General features: G+C 39.2%; 1 protein-coding gene across 1 annotated transcript; it reads right to left on the reverse strand.

Annotated features, from left to right (window-relative positions):
* Positions 1-406: 406 nt before the first annotated feature.
* On the reverse strand, positions 407-25,151 carry TEX14 (testis expressed 14, intercellular bridge forming factor). Its single transcript, XM_082776296.1, has 30 exons — positions 25,148-25,151; positions 24,697-24,862; positions 24,329-24,465; positions 23,642-23,723; positions 23,046-23,176; positions 22,687-22,800; positions 22,121-22,244; positions 21,129-21,307; positions 19,773-19,924; positions 18,805-18,995; positions 18,433-18,583; positions 17,802-18,079; positions 16,270-16,376; positions 15,693-15,772; positions 14,887-15,153; positions 14,238-14,338; positions 13,817-13,930; positions 13,120-13,213; positions 12,347-12,437; positions 11,470-11,532; positions 10,220-10,347; positions 9,247-9,434; positions 7,824-7,875; positions 7,261-7,332; positions 6,363-6,440; positions 4,724-4,841; positions 4,455-4,550; positions 3,372-3,481; positions 1,544-1,607; positions 407-1,332 (listed from the first exon to the last, which is right to left on the reverse strand). Exons 2-30 carry the CDS (start codon positions 24,724-24,726, stop codon positions 1,296-1,298), a joined length of 3,429 nt encoding a protein of 1,142 aa, XP_082632422.1. The 5' UTR covers positions 24,727-24,862; positions 25,148-25,151; the 3' UTR covers positions 407-1,295.
* Positions 25,152-26,968: the final 1,817 nt, after the last annotated feature.

Genomic DNA, 26,968 nt, shown 5'->3' on the forward strand with positions numbered 1-26,968 from the left:
GGATGCAGAACTCACACACATGCAGGAGCCCAGATTAGAAAATCTGGAATTTCTGCCTGGAATTGTGTAATGTGCGAAAGTAAGCCCTTTTTGCCACGCACTGACACAGCTCTTAACCCACGTAATCTCCTTGCTGCTGGTGATTCAGCTCTATACTACCCTGACATAACTAAATGGATGAAAGACTTCTTTATTTTTTCATGATCTCTTCTGAAGAAAGCTCTGAATTGTGCCAGTTTGCAGCATCTGCCCTGGAGCAGTTGTACACCAGTATCTTGTTGTATACCTAACTTGATGATCAGAAGTAACAAATAAAAAACAGAAGAACCAAATGACAGCACATTAAGCTTAGAAACTTTTATTAGTGTCATTAAACCCAATTAATTAACAGTTACAGATAGGCAGAACAAGGATGGAAAAGCAACACGTGGTACACCCAAGTACATGAAGGCAGCTAAAATTCCGCTGTCTGCTCAACAGGGATAAGGACAACCGTTACACATCCTGCACCTGAACAGTATTAAAAAGTTGCTGTGCCCATCAAAAGCCTGATCCAAAACTCAATTACAGGGATTTTTTTTTTTTTTTTGGATGAGGCCTACCAAAACTGTAGTTTAATTAAACAACATGTAATGCTAACCAGAAATAGCTTTGCATATTCTTGTCTAATACTGACAGGGAACGTATTGGTGCAGTTGCAACCTCTGAAAGAACACTATCTTTTTCTCATTAACTTTCTGCACAGCAATTAATCCCCTTAATCAGTCAAATCAGTTCAACTCTAGATCACAAAAGCACTAAGAGAAAACAAGAAATTACCCTTGTTAAATTTAATGAGCAAGGAAAAACATACACCACATGGGCTGTAGCACAGCACTCTACACTTCAGCATGGAAAAATTAAATGAGAGCCTGAGCAGTGAAAACAGCCCACAGAATCACAATCATTTTGTCTGTAACACTGAAAACTGCATAATACAACAAATTCTTTTGCTTAGGAAAGCATGCATATACAGAGAAAGAGAAGGAAACACATAGCCAGCTTACTAAGTGGTGTTATACTCCAAAAACAGATCAGTTCTGCAGCATTACTGATATAATCTTCATATAAAAACAGTATCAGCTGCATTACAAAGTAGAGCATTAAGATTTTTTTTCAGTACTTGCTGCTGCAGCTAAAGGAAGAGTGAGCATTCAGTCTTTTTGGCCAGAAAGGGTTGCAGTTCATGTGCTGTATATTGTACCAGCTGCAGTAAACATTTGAAATATTGCATTTTTTTCCACTGTCCATTCTAATCATGTAGGACAGCTGCTCTGATCCAAAACAATTATCCTGTAAGGAAAAAAAAAAAAGAGGTAAAAAATAGTTTAAAAGAGTTACACAGTTGTTTGTTTCTTATATCAAGCTGTACAAGTTGAAGAGAATGGAATTTTATATTGCAGCTCTTGCCTCCTGGGCATGGAAGACAAGAAATGTATCTCATGCAGAGAGAGAATACATAAATTTCTGCAAAAAGCCCAATGTAATTCATGGAGATGCTCACCTAAATGGAGAAGGTGAAGACAGCCGTTTCCGTAAGTGGAATTTCTGATCTTCAGGGTGTGTATCTAAACAAAAACAAACAACAAACAAAACAAAAAAGCATTCAGCTCAAAACCAAAAGCATACACAGTCACAACACTTCAAAGAGAATGCTCTGGTTTTGTCAGCATGCTGAATTGAGCGCTACAGATCCCTTTGGCTAGATCCATCAAGTTGCACTTGAAACCAGCCTGAACTCTGTTGCTCTGCTGGGTCTATTACACAGGAACCTCTTTGTGATGAGAAAACATTGTTTTCAAAGCCTGAAGCATGCTCCTACCATCCTAGTAATTTTGGGACGGAAAATAGGGTCATATATGCTAATGCTGTGCAAATAACATTACCACATTACCTCTAGAACTCTGAGTTTAAAAATCACCATCAATATTTCCTAAACTAACAATCTAGGACATTTCAAACTTTGGGTGCCTAACTAGCAAGTGAAATACTGATGATGAAGAACTGATTGCTGTAGATGCTGTAGAAGTGTCAAATGCTCACAACATTGAAGGTTAGTTTCCTTTAAATCATTTTGTGCTACACATTGAAAAAATCACTTCTCTCTGAAAAATCAAAGTCTACTGCCTTTTTCTTCCCAAAAGAAAGGGCAGTTCTTTCACATTTTCTGCAAAACCAGTAAGTGCACATTAATGTAAATATGACATCCTCTTCCTTTAACAAGAAACATCTTTAATTGATAAATGCTGAACAATGGTAACGGTAACCTCTTACTTTAGCTGCAGAATACTAGTCAGCTTTGACAGTCCCTAATGAAGATCTGGAGTTAAGTACAAGGAATGCAGGCTTTTTTTTTTCTTTTTTTTTTTTTTAAATCAAGTGAAACACAAAAATGTTTTTCTGTTATGTTATTTCTTTTATGTAGTTCTTTGTATTCTAACCAGGAGTCAGCTTACCTTGTTAACCAAAAATTATCTTACATACAAAATGGAAACTTTGGTCCAAAATAGGAGATATTTCTACTCCTTAATGTGATGATGAAAACATAAGCGAACAACTCCTTCACTTCTTGAATTTTAGGCACTAACTCCCTTCCCCTATGTCCTGACCAAAACATTAATATAAAAACACAGCTGTGTCACAGGCAACACAGCTGTGTCACAGGCACCGTAGCAGCATGTTATAGAAGAACTACTTACACGGATCTAAAAAGCTAAGTTCCTTAAACCTGCTTGCAGAAAAACACCTTGGCTGCCAACCTGTGTAAAATCGCTTCATCACTCCAATAGTCCTAGAATAGAGGAAGTGCTTTCATTCCAGTTTGTGCCTTCCTCTCTGCTTCCAGTTTCTACTGGAGGAAAGCCAGGAGAGACTAGACAGACAGATGTTTAAGGGATTTGATAGCATTAGCATACGCATCACAGGTACACACCAAACCATAGTGATAACAACTCCAAGTCCTTACAACAGCGTGAAGCCGTTAGGTGCCTAAGCCAGAGAGGCTGAAGACTAAATGGGACACAGAGGCAACAATACCAGCTTTGGAGAGGTCAGTAAACTGCACTCTCACTACGAGACATACCCTCTGCAACTCCAACAAATAGTCCAGAATGCTGTCAGTCTAAAGCAATAAAAACCCCAAGGGTCTCTGAAAAGTTTAAGAATGGCTTCCTCTCTTCTAAAATCACAGGGTAGAAACAGCATCCAGATCAGGGGAAAATGGAGAGATGCAGAACTCTACTCTGTGCAAGCTCGACAAATCCAGTGCTAAAAACATAATCAATGAGATACTGCCCATCCCAGCATCCAGCAGCTTTACAGATGAAGAGGACCTTCTGAACTCCCTGCACAGCCTTCTGGCTCGCTGCTTCCGGCCTCAGCTCCGCCTTCCTCTACTCCTTTCTTCCTTCCAAAATCTTCTGGATCTTTCAGGCTTGCAGCCCTTAAATGACAGAATTTTATCTTTTTTTTTTTTTTTTTTTTCTTTCAGAGAAGATGAATACAGAATAATAAAATAGAAGTCCCTGGAGATACTAGATGCCTTTTTATTTTCACTCTGACCTGTAATGGGCATATGCCCCACCAACCCCTAAACAATCACTCCCCACCAAGTCTACAGATGTGCTTTACCTTCACATCTATAAGCAGGCTCCAAGGATTCCTTGTGTGTGTTACAAAAAATTAGTTTGACTAGGAGTGTGAATGGGCTTTGGATTGAGCCACTTATGAACACAGCTATATATACACACTGCAGGAGTCAGACTGCCCTATCAGCAAAATCCTCCTGATTATCATGACAGTTTGCCTTCTATATTAAAAAATCCTGATGCTGAGCACAAGACTATCTTGTGTTCCTTAGTAAGATATATGTTAAGAATGACTTATGACTACTCATTGGCATTCACCATGGAGCTGTTCAGAGTTTAAAGCTCTTATCCTTGGTTCTAGGAGGGAAAAAAAAGTTATTTGGGCTACGCATTTTTTTCTTAAAATGATACAGATATGATGCCTGCCATTTTCTTCATTTCTTTCTATGTGGCCAAGCACATTGGCTTTCTCAAACTCTTCTTTACAGATTTATTTTTCTTAAAGATCTTTCACGATTTTATTCTCTTAATATACATTCTTCTCATTACCTCAGAACATCTACTGTTCTGGCAAATTATCTCAAATTTCTGTTAAAATGATGTACTTCCTTGCCTGTTTGAAACATTTACTTTTCAACTACAGGAAACTACCTGATATTCTTTGCCCTCCAATTTAATACCGAAAGTTCTGAATGATGCCTCCAATGCCTCCTCCCCAAAACATTACTGTCTGAAGAATGACAGTGCATTTCCTGAAGTCCCACATAGGTCTGGATACAGAAGATAAACAAGATAAACTTGTGAACAAAATATCAATTATCAGCTAACCCAAGGGCATGTCCCTGAGGTTGTTCTTGGATTTCCTCATCTGCAGGAACAGCATGGAGAATTCTTTCTAAAACGTCGTCAAGAGTGGAGTGAGCCCTGTTGAATAAAAGATTTTAAATGAATGCTGGCAAGTTTAATACTATCCATTCTGAAAGAAAATAGTAGAAATGATCACAGTTCTTAGGAGAGTTGACTTAATGTAAGCATTGAATATTCTAAACGTTTGTAATTCAAAGCTAAATATGCCATTATCATTGTCTTTTTCATACCTTTCTGTTTCCTCTGCTAAATTAAATGCCTCCTTAGTCAATACACTATGATCTCTCTTCTCATTTTGGTCAATTTCTTTTTTTGTGTCTCTGTCTTCCATTTTAATTTGACCAGCAACTATTCACATAAACAGAAAGAATTTAATAGCAAAGTTATGAACAGAAGATACTGAATAAATTGTGGTTTTATTTACTGCACTTGGGAAACTTTCAGTAGTCTACTTTTTAATTTTTCTTTCCTCAGTCATCTGATCTTCTACCAATTAAGTTCGCATTATCTACAGTCATAGGCAGCCAATAGCAAGACCTAGATAAATATTTTACTGTAACACATTTTTAGATTCAGAAGAGTGAACATTTTGCTTCATACTAAAATGAAAAATGCATGTAGAAATTAATCTTTAATCTCTCGCCTTACAATCCAAGATATTGAAGAAAAATCAAAAGAAAACCTGTGGATGTTAGCTTTGTTACCCTACTTAGCAAAATCCAATGATATTCCCCCCCACCCCAAGACTTATCTCACTAAGTTCTCTTCTCTCCAGCATGTGAATATATTCAGCCACCTTCTGCTAAGCTATGATAAGCAGGAAGCAGTAGGCTGTCATAAAAATGGAGTCTGAAATAGCTGTACTTTATGCAAATACAACAAAACCACAGTGATTGAACAGCAAGCAATACAGGCTGCTGCATTCCTTGCCACCTAAAAACAAGATACTCCTATGAATAAAGTCACAGTAGCTTCTATCCTTTGGGTAACAATTTTAAATGGGAAAAGATCTAACAAAGCTGTAGGATAACACAAACAAGTGCCAGTGTTATTCTCAAGTGACTATGCTATTTAGCTTTTTTACAGACTAACTCATATTTTGCCCTTTTAAAAAAAAAAATACAAAAAACTGCTCTTCACTTTCTGACTCATTGGAAACAAATGCAGAGTCTATAAAGATTTATGTTTTCTGCTCCTGACTTTACTTGCTGTACATCTAAAAATGATTCCCACTTACTACTATTTGCAGTTTCAGAAGCACAAAGATTTACCGCTGCTATCTTTGGTACCTTTATAACAGAACAGGAAACTTAACACTGATTACCCCAACAGATGCTATTTTCTGACACCACGAGATCAGAAGCACTATTTCATGATGGTGAATATGAAACATAAGCGGTTCGTGTGTACCGGCTACTTTCAACCGAACCGCCTTTCAGAGTGGAAACTTCAGCTCTATTTTACATCAGCTGCTCACCATCTATACTTCTGTGGGTTTCATCACTTACGACTGAACGCAGCATATGTTACAGTGGTATAATGAAAGTAGGAGATCAATTCTGATGGTTCAAATCTGCAAGCGTTCCATAACGGATCTCTGCAGACTTCAGAGAGGTGAATGCACAGAGAAAGACAGCAAACACTGCTGGAGGAGGTACTGTTTGTGAAAACACTGTGTATCATCTTATCGAGAAAGGGGGAGCCCTCTCAAATTTCTGCTGAATTTTCCAAGATAGCAACCACAAATACAAACAAAAAAAGCTGAAAATTAAGTTTTTCAAAGTATTAACTTTTCAAAGTATTCAAGTAATTTTGCAGAAAAGTTACTTTCCATTTGTAATCTCTATGTTAGGACTATTAACAACTAACCATTTATTTGCACTCCGCAGTCAAATAATCCCTTCTCTTCAAAGTCTTGAGTGATAGAATCTTGCTGCTTTAAGTACTCTGTTAAAAACAACGTATTTCCTTACATCTGTAAAATCTGAAGTACCACTTTCTTTACCCACCAAAAACTCGATGAAAACTCTTACATAATCTATAGTTAGTCTGTATGTTAATCTCACAAATTGTCTCTGGCCATTACTTAATCAGTTGGTGACAGTCCCCACAGCCCTGTTTTGGTGAATAAGGTAATAAAAAGATTAGAATTGCCTATGTGCTTCATTTCTAAAAGAGCACGGGACCTATATACGTTTAATTAAACTTCTGTCTGGTGTTTGTTTAGAAAGCTCACTGCTCAGTAACCCTGAGAAATTTTTCTATAACCCATACTAGTAAAAATAATGAAGGATTTTTACTCTGTGTTCTGGCTCAAGAAGAATGCGACTAAAAAAAATAAATGTGTATCATTGAAACTAAGCTCTACAAAAATACCTGACTAATGGAGCTAATCAGCTGGCATTGCTTTTAATGAAGAACATGCATAGCTCCATGACACCTTTGAAAACTTCAGTCTACACAAAGTTCATCTCAGAGTTAAATTACATCTATACTCAATAAGTTAACTGCTGTCGTCAGCAGTAACTAACCATTATATGAAAGGCAGAAACTTCAAGGACTAACTTAAATAACTGCCCGTTATTCAAGCTGTTGATGCCTAACTTCCTATTCATTGACCTGACTGCAACTAATTTGGAAGCTCTTGTGTATTTTAGTAGTGAATGATTTGGGAGAAATCCTGATTGTGTACTGAAGTACTGTACTGTCCTTGGCTTTAAAACACAGCTGGCAAGTCTCATACCATTTTGGATGAAGTGCCTCTTACCAATTTCATCCAGCAGCTCTTGGGCTGGTGGAGGGAGATCATCAATGAAGTGGTTAGGTGCCTGTGATGGTGCTGAGAGAGAGGAAAAAAAGTCTAGTTAATTAGCAATGATTAATTCTTAATAACTGTGATATAAGCTTAGAGTATGACCGCATCTTGCTGACGTATATCATCTATCAATCTCCATGAGCCTGGCTCATTCACTTTTTATGAAATATCCTTAAGTACCATTGGAATGGAAAAGTCATTTAGAGCTAGACTTGCACATATAGCTCTCAATTTTGCATTGCAAGTTTTAGGCCAGTAATATTTACACGGCAAACGGAGGTTAATTAGAGGTCAGAGATCTTAGCCTGCAAGTGCAAACACAGAATTTGCAACTTAACAATCACTACCAACACAAAATTGTATGCAAAGTTTGTTGTTTTTTTTAATCCCTACAAAGAGATGTCCAGAAAAAAAAAAAAAAAAAAAAAAAAGTAAGACTGCAAAACTGCTTTTTAAATCTGTTTATCCATTTTTTATCACTCTAATTGGGCTGGGGAGTGGCTTAAGAGACTTACCAGATGCCTTCCTGGTGCTTCTCAAGGATGAAGCAACTGCTGACAATCCATCCTGTGTAAGAATATACAGAATGAAACACAAAAAAGTAAACTGAAGAACTGCTGTTCTCCAATCCTTGCCTTTAATATACTAAGTCCAAATTGAGGTAAAGTGTTAATTAAAAGTCTTACTTAAATTTTTAAATAAGCTCTTCAACGTACTCAGAATATGAAAGAGGTAGGATCCAGGTAAGCCAGATGTGTCAGAAATTTTGCCTAGGCTGTTTTTCACTCATCTTTTTGCTGGTCATTAAGATATTGTCAGCTACACACTCTTTATTCATTTCAACACTGTGTACAGACAATTGGACAGAAATTCTCTGAAAGGACAGTTCTGACATCTCTCGCTTTCCCACTCTGTTTTGAATCTTTCATTATTAAAGCCAGGCACATCTAGTTACCAGAAGAATCCCCCCAAAAATCAAGGATTTGTAATCAAAGGCAAGTCCTTCAAAAATGGAAATTGGTACTTCAGGTGCTTGATCCTAGAAGAAAGTTTTAGACAAGGAAGTGACACGTTCAGATCTCTCTACAGAGCCAGTCAAGGCAGCACTGTGCTGTTAATGGGTTTAATGAATTTTAACAGTCTGCTATGCAAGCCTAAAGACACAGCTGACCTGATGACACTGAATGCAGTTACTACTGTTCTGGTTGAACAAACTAATTTTATCTTTAAACGACAACCCCAACACTGAATAGGAAAAGCATAAAAGCAACTGTTCTATATGTAAGCTGCCTGGAAAAACAGCTAAGATAACGTTCTGTCTCCAGAACACCTTCAGTTCCAAAAAGATTACCAGAAATCACTGCAACAGCCTTGAAAAATGTCAGCTCCAAAGAAAGACAACAAAGTTGATAACATTATGCCATGTCTGCAGGCAATAAAAAGGACAAACAGCCTCAATAATACAAGGGCTTTCTGAACACTTACTTGCATCCAAACTACTTTTACCTTTTTTCCTCATGGAATTGCTTATTTACACTCATTTATATTCCCCCACTGACTGTGATAACCCTTCAGTTTCACAAGAAAACTTGAATACACACACACACAATTTGTTTTCATTCAAATCACCACTTCCACAAAGTTAAAAACCTAGAGTTCACCAGTTGAGTTGTGAATTCTGAACCATTCAGATAAGCCACCTGCTGTAGACACAGAAGATCAACTCACCAACAAAACTCTTCCAACAAAAACACACCTTTCCTACCCAATCATTTTGCTGATACTTACCACTTTGGTATTGTAAGATTACTGGATCCAGTGCTGAGAAGGCCAGGATAGCGCAGGCAAGGCCATCTTGGTGGTTCTTAACATTTGCACAGGGTTAGGTGCAATGGGAAGCCCAACATTTGTGTAATTTGTGTAATTTCCTTCACTTACAGGCTCATTCAATCCAGATGAGCGAACTTCTACAGGAGTAGAGGTATTTTCAGTGCTCCTTCCTTCTTCATAGGCCGTAGTGAATGTCCTGGACACTGCAGACACCTCTTGACAACTACAAGAGGAAGAATCCAAAGCTACTTCATGGCCATGTTGGTATTTCTTAAAGGCTACTGGATTTTCTTCCTCTAGAATTAAAAAGAAGAAGAGAGAGGGCGAGATAATAGCAAAGCTGGGAAATTATTATATTGGTCACATTTCAATGAAGTAGAAAAAGGTTTTTTGTATTTGAACAGGCACCTGAACTGGAATCTCCAAGATTATTGTCCACAAAATGATCTCTAAGCGGAAGTCCAAACTGTTCGCCCAGGAGCTTCAACTCAGACATTATTTATGCAAAACTTTACCAAATGAGACATTATGACTCCCATAGCAAACCAAATTAATGAAGTACAAAGCAAACAGAAGTGTTGTTTTAAGGGTAACAAACTAAAGCTCGACAAACTTTGAGATCATCTTAACAACAGTCTAAACAGTGTTTTTTATACTGTCTTCAAAATACAAAGTTCTACACATATTACTCCAAATAAAATGATTTCTGATTCACAAAGGCTAACATAAGCATTAACTACCAAGTGATTATTTTTCACAGGCCTTTCAGACAGTAGTTTTGTCAGTCTGTAAACTCTCCTCTAGTTCTAGTGTCTTAAGAGATTGCTTTTGACCAAACAGGCTTAACCGTAAAGTTTTAACTCTGCAGACAAAAACAATGAGATTTCAAACAACAGGTACGGCCTTTCTTATGATTACTTATTCCAAGCGTAACGTTTCTGTGCTGGCACTTAAATGAATGGAGTTTCCATGATTCGCACAAACAGCTTTTATGTTAGCAAGTGTTGGCAGAAAGGTCTGACTTCTGGCATCGAAAGTTTAAGTAATTCATTGGTCCTCCCTTTTTTGTTGCTGCAGTTACCTGAGCTGAGTGGAGTGCTGACACTTGTGGGTGCATGACTCACTCTGGGTGTTTTACAATTTATATTCTTGTAGTAGTTCTCCTCCTCACAGGGAATACTTGACAAATCCTGAATATCTGTCACTGATCTGAAGTATTGAAAGATGTTCTGACAGTTAGAATAGCCACTTATTACACTTGTGAATCACTAATTTCTGCTATTTTTAGGTTCTTCAAACTTTACTTTTGTTCAGTCTTATCTAGTTTTCCAGAGGGAAGCAAGACAATCACTTTGACAACTTATCAAAGAGTTCTTCAAAGGCTAAAGAACAACATCTTCAATGATCTTGCAGAGACAGAAAAGGTTAATTATTAACATTCCTCTGCTTTACAGAATTTCTTCATTTTAGTAACTTTTATAAAAGCAACCACAGGAAACTACCTCCAGAAAGGACAAGAACCTCAAATGTGAACCACTAGGAAGAAGACTGTATCCAAAGCCAAGGGAAAACCTTAAACATTTAACAAAAATTAAAGATCTCTTAAAAATAACATAAGGTCTTAGGAGCCTTTAAAAGAATTACACAAGTAAGCTGAAACTGCTACAGATCTGCACAAAAGTGATGTACGCTCAAGTAGCAAAAAAAATCTGTTGGACTGGAATTATATTAAGCAAAGTAACGCCATTTGCAAGAGATTATGTTATTCTCAGAAGACCATTAAATGATCATAAATTCACTGTTACCAAGTCAGTGATTTCTATGCAAAATTTCCATTATCTGTGAATAAAAGCTAACTTTAATAGTTAAGTCACATACCTCTTGTGCACATTTCTCCTGAGAATATCTATATAGTACTTTTGTAATAACTTATGTAGCTACATACTAACAGTTCACTCTTCAAATTAATTTTATTTCTTCTGTGTAATGCACATGGAAGAGACAAGGAATAGTTAGAATGTTTAATAATAATATTGTTATAAGAACGTTACAGTAACACTGTAAAATGAATAGGCACACCCAAATGACACTGCTTATTACTTACCAATACGTAAAAAATTCAACCTAAGCTATGGGTAACTGCATGTGATAGCTCTTTTATACCCATCTCCCAGGTTATCACAATAAAAATATACTTTCAACAATCCAAATAGGTTTCCACCTCTCAGCTTTAGTCTGTGGTATCTTCCTGTTTTGTATCAACATAGACCTTTTACAATTGTAATGACCAACTTGCTGCAATTTCAGCATAGAACAGTCTGTGGCTCTTACATATCTTTTTCTTTGGAGTCTTCCTGCGGCTCTCTTGATATCAATTCTTGGGCTGCTTCACCACTAGAGTGAGGGAAAAGGTCATATTCATTGATCTTGTCAGAAAAATTATGAAAATAAATGTATTTTGTTTCTTCTCTCATACTGTTTAAAGGATGACCTTCTCTCTCAGGTAGACGGCAGGGCATAGAAACTTTTTTGCTTAAAACCTTAGAAATTAGAGTGAGCTAGAAGAAAAGCACCATTTTAAGCACATCATGGGTTTGTATCACAGAATCACAAAGTCATCCAGTAAGAAGAAAACATCTAAACGACATCTCTTTGTACTACTAGAACACAGAATTTACAAAGATATCGGATAGGTAAACCAGGTTTTTGGTGGATGAGACCGCAAGTCCCCAAGCACATGCTAATGTTATCTGCAGGCAACATGCAGTGAGCACGCTTACATTAGATTCTTCTGAGGGAATGTGAAAAAGCATGATCTTCATGCCACTTGAGCTCCAAAACCAAAGCAGAACAAAATTAAACGAGATGACAAAAGCCATAATTTCAATTATCTTTGCTCTGTTATTATCTTTATCTTTAAAACTGATATTCTGTTCAGTGTAAAAGGAATTGCAATATTCATGACTTAGTTTTCATATTTTACTCCCTCATTAAGCAAACAAAAAAAAATATACTGAACACGGTAAAAAACAAAGCCATGAAAGACCTTTAAGAATTTTTGGCAAGGAGCTATGACATGTAGATGATCATTAAAAAAGCACCACGAGCACCTTATTTGAATATTAGATATATATGCAGAATTAATAGAGAGAACACACTTTATAACCTAATTTATGCTTGAAGTAATGATGAAAATAAGTTTATCTACCTGGCTACAGGCATATGGCTAAGCTGATTCACTCCTAGTGTGTTATTGCCAGAGTTCTGTGCTGCTGTGCCGCAGAATAATATTTTTCCTCCTGAATACAAATAACAAATGTTCCCTGTTATTGGGTTTTGCAAGTACAAAGGAAAGTGACACAATTCATTGAACAGGAAATTGCAACTTTATTAAATTTTTTAGTTCTTTTGACCTTTGTTGTTGTCAAGAGACAAATGTGCTTTAAAGATGCATTTTCATAAACATACCACAGCTGCCAGACAGTCAACCACTAAAGCACCAGGGAATATCACAACATTTACACATTTGAGCTAAGACAGGCAACAGACTAAAGCAAGGATCAAGATTGTTTCTCTACACACACAACTCAGCTCTTACAGTTTAAGCTCAAGACACTTATAGCAATAAGAATATTAACGTGTAAATGCAACTCTAATTCAGTTTCCAGCACCATTGCAAGTCACATGAAAACAAACTTAGCCTTAGGGTATAATTGCTAACAAGTTTGTTTTGTTTTTATCAAATTGAAACAGAGCAAGAACATAATCATCGCATCAATGCTATTTCAGTGACTGCAATGTCCAAATCTCATCTGCTAAAATCCCAAATGTTCTAAGCTCTAACTGTATCAGTGAGAAAAGACCAAGCAAGCCTAAAGAACCTAGCTTCAGCCTTCTGACAGGAATGATGCTCACAAAAATTACATACAAAATTTTGTCTCCCTGACTCCAGAGGGTCTTCAGAAGAAAGAACACATTTACCTGAGACCTGAATACCTGATCCTGCATCTTCAGATTTCCTTCTCTGTAAAAGGCCATCACAATGGTCTTCTAATTTGTCCCCAACATTTGAGGTCTGGAGCAGAGGGGAAAAAGGAAGTAAATTCAAATTTCTCACAGGCAAGTTAAGAAGGGTAGGACAACTCACACAGGAAGATCCCAATCAAAACAGAGATGGTTTTTCAAGAGCTCATCAGCAAACAGTATAGATTGGATTCAACAGTCTGTACAAGTTTCAAATCTTCAAGAAATTAAGATTGTTTTAAGACTGAATACTTGTATTTGATAGAGCTGGGAAGAAAAGGTTAACATGATTGGCTGCCTCAAACTTTTCTCAGCCAAAACCAGAATAATTTTAAGGCTCCATAGATTATGTAATTTCCTAGTAAATAAATCAAGAAAACATGTCCCTCCTGTTTTAGAAGTTTGGGTGTTTTTGGTGTTGTTTTTTTTGTTTGTTTTGCTTTTTTTTTTTTTTTTTTTAAAGGAACGGGGTCAAAATTTTCTTCCATTTAGGTAAATCTTTCTGTAAATACTCAGAAGAAAAAAAAAAAAAACGTTCTCCCATTTTTCTACATTTCTTCAAATCAAATGGGAGCCTGATAAACTCACATGTGATTTAACTTACATCCAACATTCTTGAAACAGAGTTCATTCCTGTCTTGTCTGTGATTTTTACCTCTAGATCTGTATTTCCCTGAGCAGTAGGAGGAAGGAAATAATCTGGAGTCAAGAATTCTTCAGACATGTCAGCAGATGAAGTACGAGAACAAGGTAATTCTCTCGAATGCCCCTGTGAAAGATGTTATCATTTAAGATGCTTTCTTCGCTCTATTGAATATACATTTTAGTCAGTAATGTTAAACAATAATACATCAAACTGAAACAATATATAAATTGATTGTTCTATGTTTCGACCCAGCTCCCGCGCCTCACAATTTACAGAACCATTATACGTAATATGTCAGGAGGACTGCTAGTTGTATCACAGCTGAAACAATCAGCTGTTCTGGTAGTTCAGTGAGCAACATGGAGAGACCAGGCTAAAACGTTTCAGGGAAAACAAGCAGGAACTAGATTTCTTGGAATACTATACATACTCTAGAGAGAATCTCAGCTTGTTGAGGAATGACCGAACTCTTAGGAATAGTTATTCCAGATCCTGCTTGTTCATATTGTGATGGTGACTGGCAACTTCTCCCTAGGATGTCACAATGAAACACAATCATTAGGCTAAAAGTAACATGAATTTAGTGCTCTGAACACTGATTTAGCATCAATGAGAATGGAGAGTAAAACTACACTGTCTGCCAAAAACATGGAGAAATGACAGGCAGAAGACAGCATTAATCTAAGCAGGTGAAGCTTTTCTTGTTCCTTTATCTGTAACTATTACAAAAACACTGTCTGTACTGTGCTGCTACAGAAAAAGCACCTTTCAACTCCAATTAAAAGAAATAAAGGTGTGAGAGCATAGCCATAGATTTAAAAGCTTTGGGTCTCCCATACTAATATATGTTAATGATGATGAAGGGTCTCCACGCTCACTGGACATTACATCCAGTTATTAAATAACAGAACTGAGTATTACGTTATGTTAGCCAATGCCTTAGCCATTGACCTGCTTTGGACAGGAGACTCTGAAAGAGAAGATGGCCAATTATTTTAACAAAATCACAGGAGATGAAATCTGCTGGGAGATGGAAAGAAACAAAAAGGGAGATGAAATAATCCTTTTTTCAGCCTTACCCCCAGAACTTATGAACATAGACTCCAAATCACTCTCCTCAGATGCAGATCTATCCTCACAACCCACATCCCAAGGCTCAACGTTGTCACCTGCATGCCATCTCTCTCTCTGTTGGTCTCGACTTTTTTGGACCCTAATGGCGACGTGTTGAAAGGCTTCCTCTATACTCTCCGTTTCACTTTCAGATGTACATTCACTGGTTGGATTTGTAGAAATCAGTTCCAGTTGTCCTGAGGCCACTCTTTTGGCCATTTGCTTTACTTCATCTACACAAAAGAACAAAATCTCCAGCTTGCACAACAGGATCTAAACCTTCAAACCCTTTCCCACGTTTCATTGTATCTGCATACTCGGAAATGCTGAAGTTATAAGCCTGTGTATTCCTTTATACAGAGAAGAACTAGATGCTTCCTTCTATTTAAATTTAAAACCTGCATAAATCAATACAGACAAGCCTTCACATGAATAATTTTTGTTAGTTTGCATTCTCTATTATTCGTTCTTTACTGCCACCCACTGGTCGTTGCTATACTTCCCTTTCTAAATTCATATGCCGTCCCTCCCTTACATCCTCTGAAACAGGGTCAGATATTCCTTGAGCTTTATAGTCAAACCATCTTAGTGTGATTGTGACCATTCCTGGCCTGAATGCACAAGATGCTGGATTCCACTCATTTGGTTTTCCACCAAGAACAGCCTAATAAAGCGATTAAGGCAGACAGACCTTTCTGAACTAATGAAATGTGTTAAGTTTTAATGCACTGCACTGCAGTAAGATTGCTAACGTTAACGCTGATTTACTTACTTCTCCACTCTGGTTGCCTCATCCTTCTCTCCTCACTTATTTTTGTACTGTAAATTTCAGAAGCTGATTTTGGATAGCACCTATGATAAATCATTACAAGACATGAGAAACTGTTAATGCACAAGCGTATTCTGTTAAGTATTCCCAGTCAATAAAACACTAGAAGTTGTCCCACAGCCCCTAACGGAGGGCCTAATCCTACTCCTACGAAACCTAGAGTGTTTCTACTGAGAACTGAATGAGGCTGTGTACAGAGAAAAGAGCCGCCTTACGCTTCACTACTAGATTGCTCTCCTTAGGCACTGGTAGTTTCAGACTACTGACCTCTATCAGAAAAGCATTCGCAATCTGTCTGAATACCACTCTTTTGAGGTAACTGCCCTGTTGCAGTAGTTACCCTGTCAGCTCTGCAGCTGACAATGAGTCACGGTAGGGTCCTAATTGGACAGATGGCTTCTGGCTTACTGTAAAAACATTCAATGCCACCTTTTATCCTGGATGTGTCTACTTTTGACAGTGGCTGTAGCAAGATGAATCTGCTAGAATTAATTCTTTTGTGAACGTGATCAAAACTTACCACCTCTCTTCTTCACTTCCACTTGCTGCAGAATGTGAATCACTCCCTCTCTGACACTGCAAGTTGAACTTATTTTTGCATCTTACAGATACACGTGGGAGTAAATGCTGAAACGAGTCCAACAAGCCATGATTCAGCACGTTGGGCACTCTGTTAATTATCAGTTGAGCTGTCTATGGGACATACTAAGAATCAGACCATGCAAATTTTACTTCCTACATTTTATTTCAGTATCAGTAGTACTTCTCAAGTGAAAGGATCACAACTCCAGGCCTTAACTTATTAAAAGCTCTGCCTGGATCTATAGCAGGTTTCATGTGTATGTAAGCAGACTGTCATGACACCTGTCTCCCAGAGGAAGGAGTAGATCTAATGACCCAAGATCAGTCCCACAGCAGATACAACACACGTTTCTCTCTTTTTCAGCTAAGCATGTCAGCTACTTATAGTTAATAAAGAATTCTAGATCATTAAGGGGCAGCTCAGACCTCCTTAACTAAGTATACTGCCCTACACTCCCAAAAAAAGTAGTAAAAAAATAATCTCTCTCTGCTTGCCATTTTCCCCTAACAGTCCCACATCAATTTTAGCACAAGATTTTACTCCCTCCTCAGTTATTAGACGAGTATTTTTCTGAGGAAAAAATAAGATTACTACTGCAACACTGAGTTGACCATTTTGTTTTCTATATATAATGCATATAGCATGCACATGCATTTTAAAAGACGGATTATTCCTTTCTCTTAGATGCCATTCGTAACTTTCTCTTTACCATAAACCCGTTAAAGAACACAGTAGTAACAAACAACTGCTCCACACTTTACCTCACGGTCTAGGCCCTCTTGGTTATCCAGGCTTTTCACCCCACTGAAGCTGAGATCATGCTGGTTGTTTTCATTTTTACTCTTACTCATCTGATGAAAGCTCTTCCACTTTTCATTCTGAGCTGCCTGCATTTCCTCTGCTGCCTTTGAAAAAGCCTGGAAACCATTTCCACCCAAACCTCCTCGTTCCTCACGTGTTACCAGAGGTGGAATATAATCCCTTGAGGGTGGACCTATGGCTTTCCATAAAAAAATATTAGCTCCAGAAAAATGGTTATTGGTGTTCTCGTAGATATCATCAGATCTGTTCCAGGGTCTGTCATTAAAAGTTTGCTTAGAAACCTGATACATTCCCACTTCCTGGAGCAGCTTCTTTTGTCTTTCATTGGCAATGAATTTGTCCAGTTTTAACTCTGTTCTGCACAGGGAATCTGCTGCCTGCTGCAACATGCTCTGAATGATCTTTAAATTAAGGACACATTTACTGATGTGCTGCTCATCTGGGGACGGACCACTCATTCTTCTCCCAGCATCTCCTCTCACCTGTGCCAGCAGGCGCAGGTCAGAGACCTCACTTGCTCCTTCCTCCTCTTCCGTAGTATCCTCTGTGACTGAGTCTGAAAAGCTACCTTCCTCAGAAGCTGGCTTTTCCTCACAGTACGCTCCAGGGGACACAAAGAGGTCTCTGAGGGCAGGCTTATCTTTTACCTTTTGCTGCTTTTCTTTATCCTTTAGAGTCTGACCTACTCCAGCTCCTTCTTCCAGGAAGTCTTCTTGAGATTCTGGGTAACTGGCAAAGATTTCATTCATTTCAAAGCTACAGAGGCTGTCATCCACATCACTGACACTGCAGGTTGCCTGGACTTCAGAATCTATGTCACGATTTTTTTCCTGTGCAACTGGCTGTAGATTGCTCGATGCCTCATAGTCTACTAAAGCATTATTCTCCTCAGGAATAAGAGAGTATCTTGGGGCAGGAGAGCTGTCTGCAAAAATTTGATATTAGGTGTTTAGCTACTCCTTCAGATGTCCATCAGACACACTGCTTTTGTACATTTAACAGTCAACACCTTTTAGATATTACATAAGCAGCATTTAACACCTCTGCTGAAAGCAGTGTGCCTGAACTTCAATTATTAACCTGACATACAGTCTTGAGTTTACATTAATAGTTAGGGTGGCAGGTAAAATACAAATCTAATTGCTTTCTGTTTTCAATCTATGCCATCAAATCTGTAAGTGCTCCCATTTCAGTTGTTTACAGTAGATCTTTGTGGACTGAGAAAAATCCTCAGCAAAGGATGCACAACACCTTGATAAAACAAACAAACAAACTTACCAGCCTCTGTTACCTCTTTTTCATGCAGTCCCAGTGTTCTCTTCTGGTAGCTAAAAGTTGACGCCAAGCAGATGTTTATATCTGCGAAAACAGCAGGCCTTTGCACTTTTGACATTTCATCAGTGTGCCCAGTTTGAGACTTAGTCAAGTCCTACAACACAAGAAATACTTTTAAAGGCATCTTTAATTGACCAATCTAGTCTCCACCTTCTATTTTAAGGTGGTTTGTCTCCATGATCCGAGAAGGATACTCACTGTTCAGATTTCACACAAAAAACCTCCCACCTAGATTTAAGGTGAACAACTTGAATCCAAATGAACATAAAACGCTTCCATTTTTAAAACATGAATGGCTACTATCCTGGAAATCACCTTTAAATCATTTTTCAGTATATACTGAATATCCTGAAGGTTCATGGAGCGGTTCTTCTGTTTAGGTTCTAGCCCTGACTTTACTATACCATAATAAGGTATAGGAAGTCTGACATCCGCTTCTAAGTGCTGTCCTGACATTATGAGTTGTTTAATAACTGAGTCTTCAACACCTTTCCAGGGCAGGGTCTCTGCAACGCATAAATACAGATTTTATGTCACAACCTGTATATTAAGGGAGGGGCAGGGGGTACAGAAACGAGAGAGTGATCAAAGGCAAGGAAGCATTTTGTCTGCATGTTCTGTAAGTTGCAACTACTGTCAGAAACCAAACCAGTATTCAACCCAGAATCTAGCCTGGCATCTCCCTATCTCACATCAACAGTGGATGCTTTAAAGGGAGCTGACAGTAATCTCTAGGAGACAGTCACACAGTAACCTACAGTCCGTATCCTTCATTCCCAACCAGCTACCCTGCTAGGTTAAATTTTCAGAGTAATAATTTTTTACCCCATTTCTCTGTCAAAATAGTCCAAGTCAACAAATAATAAAAGTTTACCTGCAAATTTTCATATTCAGGAAAAGGATGAAAGGTGCACAAACTCGTTTTGTATATTGCAAAAAAAAAAAAAAATTTAACTGAGTATTTCACTGTCCTTGCACGAAGGAGATTAACAGCAGCAATCCAACACACACAGAATTCTATCTTTGTGTTGCTTACCATTAATCTCATCCCTTAGTTAGGCGATTTCAAGCTTTTCAATTACACTTTACAAGTGTCCCTAACAGTCTTTGCCACTGTCATCAACATTTGTTTTTTGCCTGGTGGGTTCCTCCTCCAGGTTAATTCTGTATGTGCAGTAACAGCAAGGTTTTTATGCAGCCATGTAGGGAAAATAAACAGTCTGCACTGAAAATCTTCCTTGGGCTACTCTAGTGACAAAAGAAGCCTAAGCTTATGCACATACCTGTCAAGGCCTCCTGCATCACTGTACAGAAACTGTAAATGTCCGATTTCACTGTGACAGCTTTTTCAAGGATTACTTCAGGTGAGCACCATTTAAATAGCTGGACTGGGACAGGAATACGAGTCAGATCACTGTGTTCTCCACCATCTTTGCTATACAAAAGGAGAAAAAAAAGAGTTATAAATTGGGATGCATTGCACATTCCTCTAAACAACTGTGTCTTTTTGAATTAAGCACCTGAGTTTGTTGTATCTTCTCCTGGCTTAAATACCTAAAAGATCCAAGCGGACCTGCAAAAAAATATGTTGTATTTTCACACCAACAAATCCTGTATTTTGGCATTGTAGAGCACACAATTTTTCTTGCAGAAGTAAGAACTCCTTTAAAAACTTTACATCAAGCAATAGTCAGAGTTGAAAAGTTCCCCATATTATTTTTACAACCAATTTTTCAACATTCTGTGCCCACAGCAGACTGCAGACTAAAGAGAAAAAGGTGTCTTCTAGACTGTCAATTATTTTGCAACGTCTACATACGTCTAAAAGCTAATTTTTTCCTCACACAAACTGTGATTTATGTGGTTTTTTATTACACAGCAGGCTGCAAGTACCTGTAAATAAAAGAAACAGCGAGGATTTAGTAAAAAATTGAGTTTGCAAGGACATTAGGAAGTATCTTTGCTCATTTCATGACATTTCCATTGTCAAATTTTTGTTTATTATCAATTTTACTCTCTCTCTCTTTACAGTGTAACCGATCTTTTATTCCCTTTCAAATCCAGCCGCACTGCAGGAAAGAGGTTTATACAAGTATATAGTAATTTACCAGATAAAAATGTATTGTGTCCCTTATAAAAGGGACAAAGATGTACTAAAGCTTCTTCTCATCACTGGTGGCACTTAATAACTACTCCCAGATCAATGTAGCGTGTGATCTTCGGACCTTTTAGGCAAGCCTCCATAAGTGCAAATTCAGAACAAGAAGGCGATTAAAGTATTTCCAGCCCAGCAACAGAATTAGTGACTCAAGGAGAAATTTCTTCTCTTCTGTAAAATTACATTCTGTCTCTGACAGTACCTCTAAACTCCAGTGAAGACCTTCTTCTCTGAATAGTTTCAGATACTCCTAACACAGAATCTAAGTCCACCTAAAACTTGCCACATAGCCTGTAGCAAATTTAATATACCTGAGCAGCGATAATTTAGTTCTTCTCTCTTGTAACTCTGCTGCCTAGCTCAGAGGCAGGGGAGTCACCTAGTCATCATGCAGGACACCTGCAAAACCACTTCAGCAGAATTTAGCACTAAATCTGGCTTTGTATTTGTTCCCTCCACAAACAGTGAGGCAATTCTTTACCTCTCTATCATGTATTCCATGTTGCATAGCTTTGCCTCTCCAGAAGAAACGATCTGAATAGCATGGGATGTAATCGAACGATGGATAAACCCCCGGGAGTGTAGAAAACGCAAAGCATCATTAATTTGAAGCAGTACATGCAAAATTGTCTCCATGCGCAGCACTGGAAATTCTGTACGCTGAAAAAAAACAGAAGTTTCCATTTTGTATTGCAGGTCTTTAAAGCCTGAAGTACTGAGAAATCATACACCAGGAGGCAAAGAAAGCAAAAATGAAATGTATTTCACGGTAGTAAAAATCGTTTCTTATTTCCTTGTAGTAAAAGTCACAAATTACACTTTCTGAACAACATACACGTTTCTCAGTACCAAACAAACTACTAATACATTAAACAGAAATTAAGGAAAAAGACACTGATGATGCCAAAATTCACCCTGAACTAGAATCAACTCTTAGAATCTCCTGTCTTTATCTGCGACTTATCCATAATTTAGATGTTGTACTTGGACACTTAGAGAAAAAAAAAAAAAAAGATTCAATTAACTGTGAAAAAATAAGAGAAAAATATTGAGTGATAATAACAAGATACAAACTGGTTGATTAAAAAAATGCAACCGATCTCACACCTTCATTGTTATACACAAGCAGCCTGCAGCAAATTGCATGCATATATTAAAGGACAAAAGCTGGTCTCACCACATTTGCGGTGCAATCACATGCAGAAGTTCAATGGAATTTAATAGCAGCCATTTTAAGATCAATAGTAAACAAGAAATCCAATGCAACTGCACCTAAACATCAACTGAAGTATTTGCCAATGGCAAACTTCACCAGCATATACAGAGTATCCAATACTGTGCAATGAAATAGAAACCTTAATACAGACCAGTGATTTTGTATTTTATATGAGTAAAGACTGCAAATATAGTTACTGAACTCCTTTCTCTCAAATAATTACTATTTATTATAGTATTTACAAGTATTCCAATTACCCTTTCATGAAGGATGCTGTACAAAGAGCCAAAGTTTACCCTTTCGTATACTAAACGGATCTTCTCCAAATCACTAGACAGACAAACAGACATCAACTGCAGCAAATGCGGATGACGGAGTTTACTGCAAAGGGAGAGGGGAAAACAGTTATAACAAATCTGAGATTAAAAGACAGAGTACTGGCCCTTTGGGTCTTTTTACAAATACAACATGAATGCTTCTAACTTATTGTTTAAGTAGCCAACATTAGAAAAGAACAGTAGATTAGGAAGATTTATTTCTTAAATAATAGGGCTTGCTGTTGCTGCTAGGGCAATCTATAAGCAAGCCATCCAGGAAAATGCAATGAAGCATTCCCACAGACCTATCAGAAGAGAGTATCATCTTCTCCTGTATTATACATAGTGAAGAAAATGGAGTAGGAAGAGAGAGAAGACGACCTGCATTTCTCATTTGGAGAGAAAGCAGAGTCACAGTGCGATTCACCTCAGGAAGACTGTCAGGCCTTCTCCTAGCCTCAGACCCCTGCAGCACCTGTGCCCACTGCACATTCACTTGTTCTTACCTACTGTGCTCCTGCTCTGCAATGAGAAGATCAGCTAAGCGCAGCTTACTGCAGTTCTGATGTGGCTCAAAGCTGAGTTCCTTCACTGTAACTCTGCTGCTTCCCCACATTAAGCTACAAGGAGAAGAGGAGTATCTACGACACGCTTTTTGCAGGTTCATATCCCCACCCCCTTCACCCTCTGGTTACAAGACTACTTCCAAAGACTACTTCCAAAGAATTTTGTGATTCCAAAATGGAATAGTGGATGAATACACACCAGACAAGGAAAGCAACCCAGACTAAGCCCTGTACAGTTTGCTACTGAACAGCAACAGGTACACATGAAGAGGGGGTAAGATCCCTTTGATCTCACTCACTTTGTCATGATCATGCACGGTCCAACATGGTAAGAAAACGTCGGTTCATCATCTGCCTGAACCACTTCTCTTTCCCCAATAATAGGGAGAGATGCCAGGTACCCTAGATGCCTGCTGCCTGCAAGATAGAACTGAAACAGCACCCATACATAAACCGAAAGGAATGTGCAACAGTTCCCAAGACCTGCATTGTATCTGCCACAAACTCACTAAAAACTTTAACCCAATCACTGCAACGTGAACATTAGCCAAAGCATCACAATAAATCCTTAAGGTTATCTATACGAAAAGCTTAACTTTCTAGTGGAGTTGAATAAGGAACACAGAAACAGTCACAGGAAATACTTTACTGTTGTGGTTTTTTGTTTGTTTGTTTGTTTTTCCAAACCAGCTTCCTCTGGTAAGGCCTAATGACAATGACTAAAGGTCTGAACATTTGGGGTCCCCACAGCTTTTTTCCACCATTTCAGTAGAAAGAAGAATATGCTAAGAATCAAAAATAATGAAGGCAAGGTAATTACTGCAAAGATCATCTGACCAAAAATCATGAAATCTGTACTAATATCATTAGAAAACCATTATCCATAGCATCTTACCTTCCCAAAACCAAAGCTGTAAATGTTCCTGCCTGCATTAGCTCCACCTTTCAGAAATCTACCCAAAGGATTGTCAACATTTCTAAATATCAAAAACATAAGAGGAGTAACTAATATGCCAAGGCAGAAGGAAAGTGCAGAAATAACACAACAGCCATGTATATTTCATGTCATAATTGTAATGCATATGCTGAAATTTCAAATTATTGTGCAAGTAAGTAATTGAAGCTTATAAAATACACCATTATGATGTTTCAAGCATGGTGGCCAAATACATATATATATGCACACAGGCACCATGCATCACCTTTGCTTCACAGGTGTGGATTTTTCCTAGCAAATATCTGACATAAAAGCTCATGAAATCATTGTAAACACACCACTGAAAGATTTAGTGACCTTGGAAAGTCAAGAAACAAACTACTTCATGTTACAGCCATTTTAACACTGCTAAATATAGTATTTCTTATCATTGATTTCAAGAGTAAATATTAAGAGACATCTGCAGCTACCAATTTCTATTTGGAACTCCCATAACAAAAATAAAAAGAATGATCACTCCTAATATGCTTTGGTTTCAAATCCAATAGCATCAAAAAGGAACAAAACCATGTTAAGTTCTTTAGATAATATGGAGGTAAGAGTCCAGGAGGGTCAATACATCAGCACATGAGAATATTTTCTTACCCTTGAACGAGACCACCAAACCTAGATGGACTACAAACCAGTGCTTTTGAGGAGCAAACCTTCCTGAGTTGATCACAGGGAAAATTCTGAATGGCAGCCTGCATGTGGAATGTACAGCGCTGTATAAATTCCAGCATCTGGGTGGAGAAGGAGAGGAAGAGAAAAGTGACCTCAGAACTGTTACTCCATTTTGAATTAGTAAATCCTGGCCAACAAAAAATACCCCATTATTTGAAATACTGCAAATAAGTAGGCACTTCAGGAAATTTATATGCAAAAGGTTTTGAAGAAAATTACATGAAAATATTACAAAAAAATCTCAAACACTGGGTGACTAATTAGACATATCCATTTAAATGCACACATACCTGAGCACTGCTTTCTTTTTCAGCTGACATAGCCCAGCACTGTGGATTTTTTCCATCTTTATCGTGTACTCTCAGATCACCTCCTTCATCCAGTAACTTGCTAAGAATCCACTGATTTCCTGAGAACGCACCTGCATGGACTGGGGTGCTTCCGTCATAACAGCGACTGAGGAACATGAAATCAAGATTTCAGCCAACCACTACCAAATTCAGCTGCTGAGACTCTGAGAAAGTAAGCAGTGTAAATATAAAGCTTCCATATACCCAAACAGCAACAGATACAATGGAAAAAGGAAAATTAAGCACCTACTTGCATTTCATGAGCTTTGGCTCAAAAGTGCTGTTAAGCACTTCTTCACAATATACAGCGAATATTGTGTATTACACTGACCAAACCCACCACAAGATTAAATGTCAGTTCCAGTTTAAAATTATAAACTTATTTTCGTACTTAACTGATTAGGGTCGGAGCCATAATCCAACAGCACATCCACTATTTTACCAAGACCTAACAATGCAGCAGTGAAGAGAGACGTCTGGCCCATAGAATTCACAGCATCAACAAAGGTGCCTACAAGAAAACAAAAGATTATATAGGTGGGTGTTTTAATTTTTCTCCGCATATGAAAAAAAAAGCAGCGGATTATTTATACTGAAATGGACGGCTGCATTCCCTCTGAGATCCTGAGAAAATGTAATGTGGTATTAACTGAACGATAATGAAAAATTAGTAGTCATTGCTTGTAACTCTATATGCTATGCCCCTGCTTCTGCACAGTGCTTTCATATATACAAAGGGAAAAAAAAACTATAAATGCAGATGAGTGTGGGTAACACCAGGGCACTCAACTATAAAATGAAGTCCCCTATAGGGTTAATAAGAAGGGTATTGTGGCACCTTGATGGGTTTGACCCAACAAATCCATTTACAATCAGAGTGCAGAGCAGCAGCCTGGCTTTTAGGAAAAACGGATCTGTAACACCCCGAGGCGTCACGCTACCGCTTCCACAACCAAAAATCTGTTTTTTACAAGCAAAATAGGACACAAACCACTCAGCCTGTGCTCTCTCCCTCCCAAACCCCACAAAGGAGTCGGGAACGGTCATCGATGGCGGGAGGCTCCTGCACTGCAGCAGCGCCGCCCGCCCGCCTCGCGCTCAGGAGACAGCACGCAGCTCCTCCTCGTGGCTTGTGACGCCGGACACTTTCGATCACACTCCTCTAGTTACCAACTACAGAAATGATCCCTGAAAGTATAGTCCTGACCCTACAGCTCCGCCTCGTCGGGTCCCACGGCCGCCAACCGGTCCCCAGCTCACGGCAACCCCCTGGTCCCCACCCTAGTCCCCTGTTTCCCCCCTTCCCCGCGCCCCGCCGCGCCCCCGCCGCCGAGCGCGCCCCCGCTGCGGCCCCGCGCCCCCCGGGAGCGCCCCGCGAGTGGATTCCATGGCCACGCCCCCTCATTTGCAAGTATCGCGCTACCCGGCCAATCAGGCGCACCGCTCTAAGGTCCCGCCCCCGCGCTGCAGCCGTGTCCCAGCGCAGCGCACAGAGCAGGGCTCGCAGCAGCACCCCCAGCCCCTGGGGGGCCCTGCTCGAAGGGTCGCGGTGCTGCGGACGGAGCCCGAGGCACGCGGTCTCCCGGTGCCTCCTGCTGCTTCTCCCAGCCCCCTGCCGAGCTGTCCCTGTCCCCCAGGACCGCTCCCAACGCACACCACGCCATCTCCCCTCACACAACTCCAGGACACCATCACGTAGCCCCCGCACTGGGGTGCCAACAGACTTCTGAAGCGGTTCTTTCCACCACCCCCAGACCCTCGGGACACCGACACCCAAAGCAGAGCGGCCGCCCCCTCCCCACGCTGGGGCCCGGCCCCTGCTGTCCCTGCTACCGATGGGCACCGAGAGGCTGTGGGACACCAGGCACTGCCCTGGCAAAAAGCAGCTCAGGGACAGCGAGGTCCAGTGAGACACGAAAAGAGATCAGCAGCAATCGTTCCTTCGAACCGCTCATATTAGGTCTGTTTTTTACAAATGAAATAGGACACAAACCACTCAGCCTGTGCTCTCTCCCTCCCAAACCCCACAAAGGAGTCGGGAACGGTCATCGATGGCGGGAGGCCCCTGCACTGCAGCAGCGCCGCCCGCCCGCCTCGCGCTCAGGAGACAGCACGCAGCTCCTCCTCGTGGCTTGTGACGCCGGACACTTTCGATCACACTCCTCTAGTTACCAACTACAGAAATGATCCCTGAAAGTATAGTCCTGACCCA

Source organism: Aythya marila (genome assembly GCF_965140915.1).
Source record: "Aythya marila genome assembly, chromosome: 20".
Lineage (NCBI taxonomy): Eukaryota > Metazoa > Chordata > Aves > Anseriformes > Anatidae > Aythya > Aythya marila.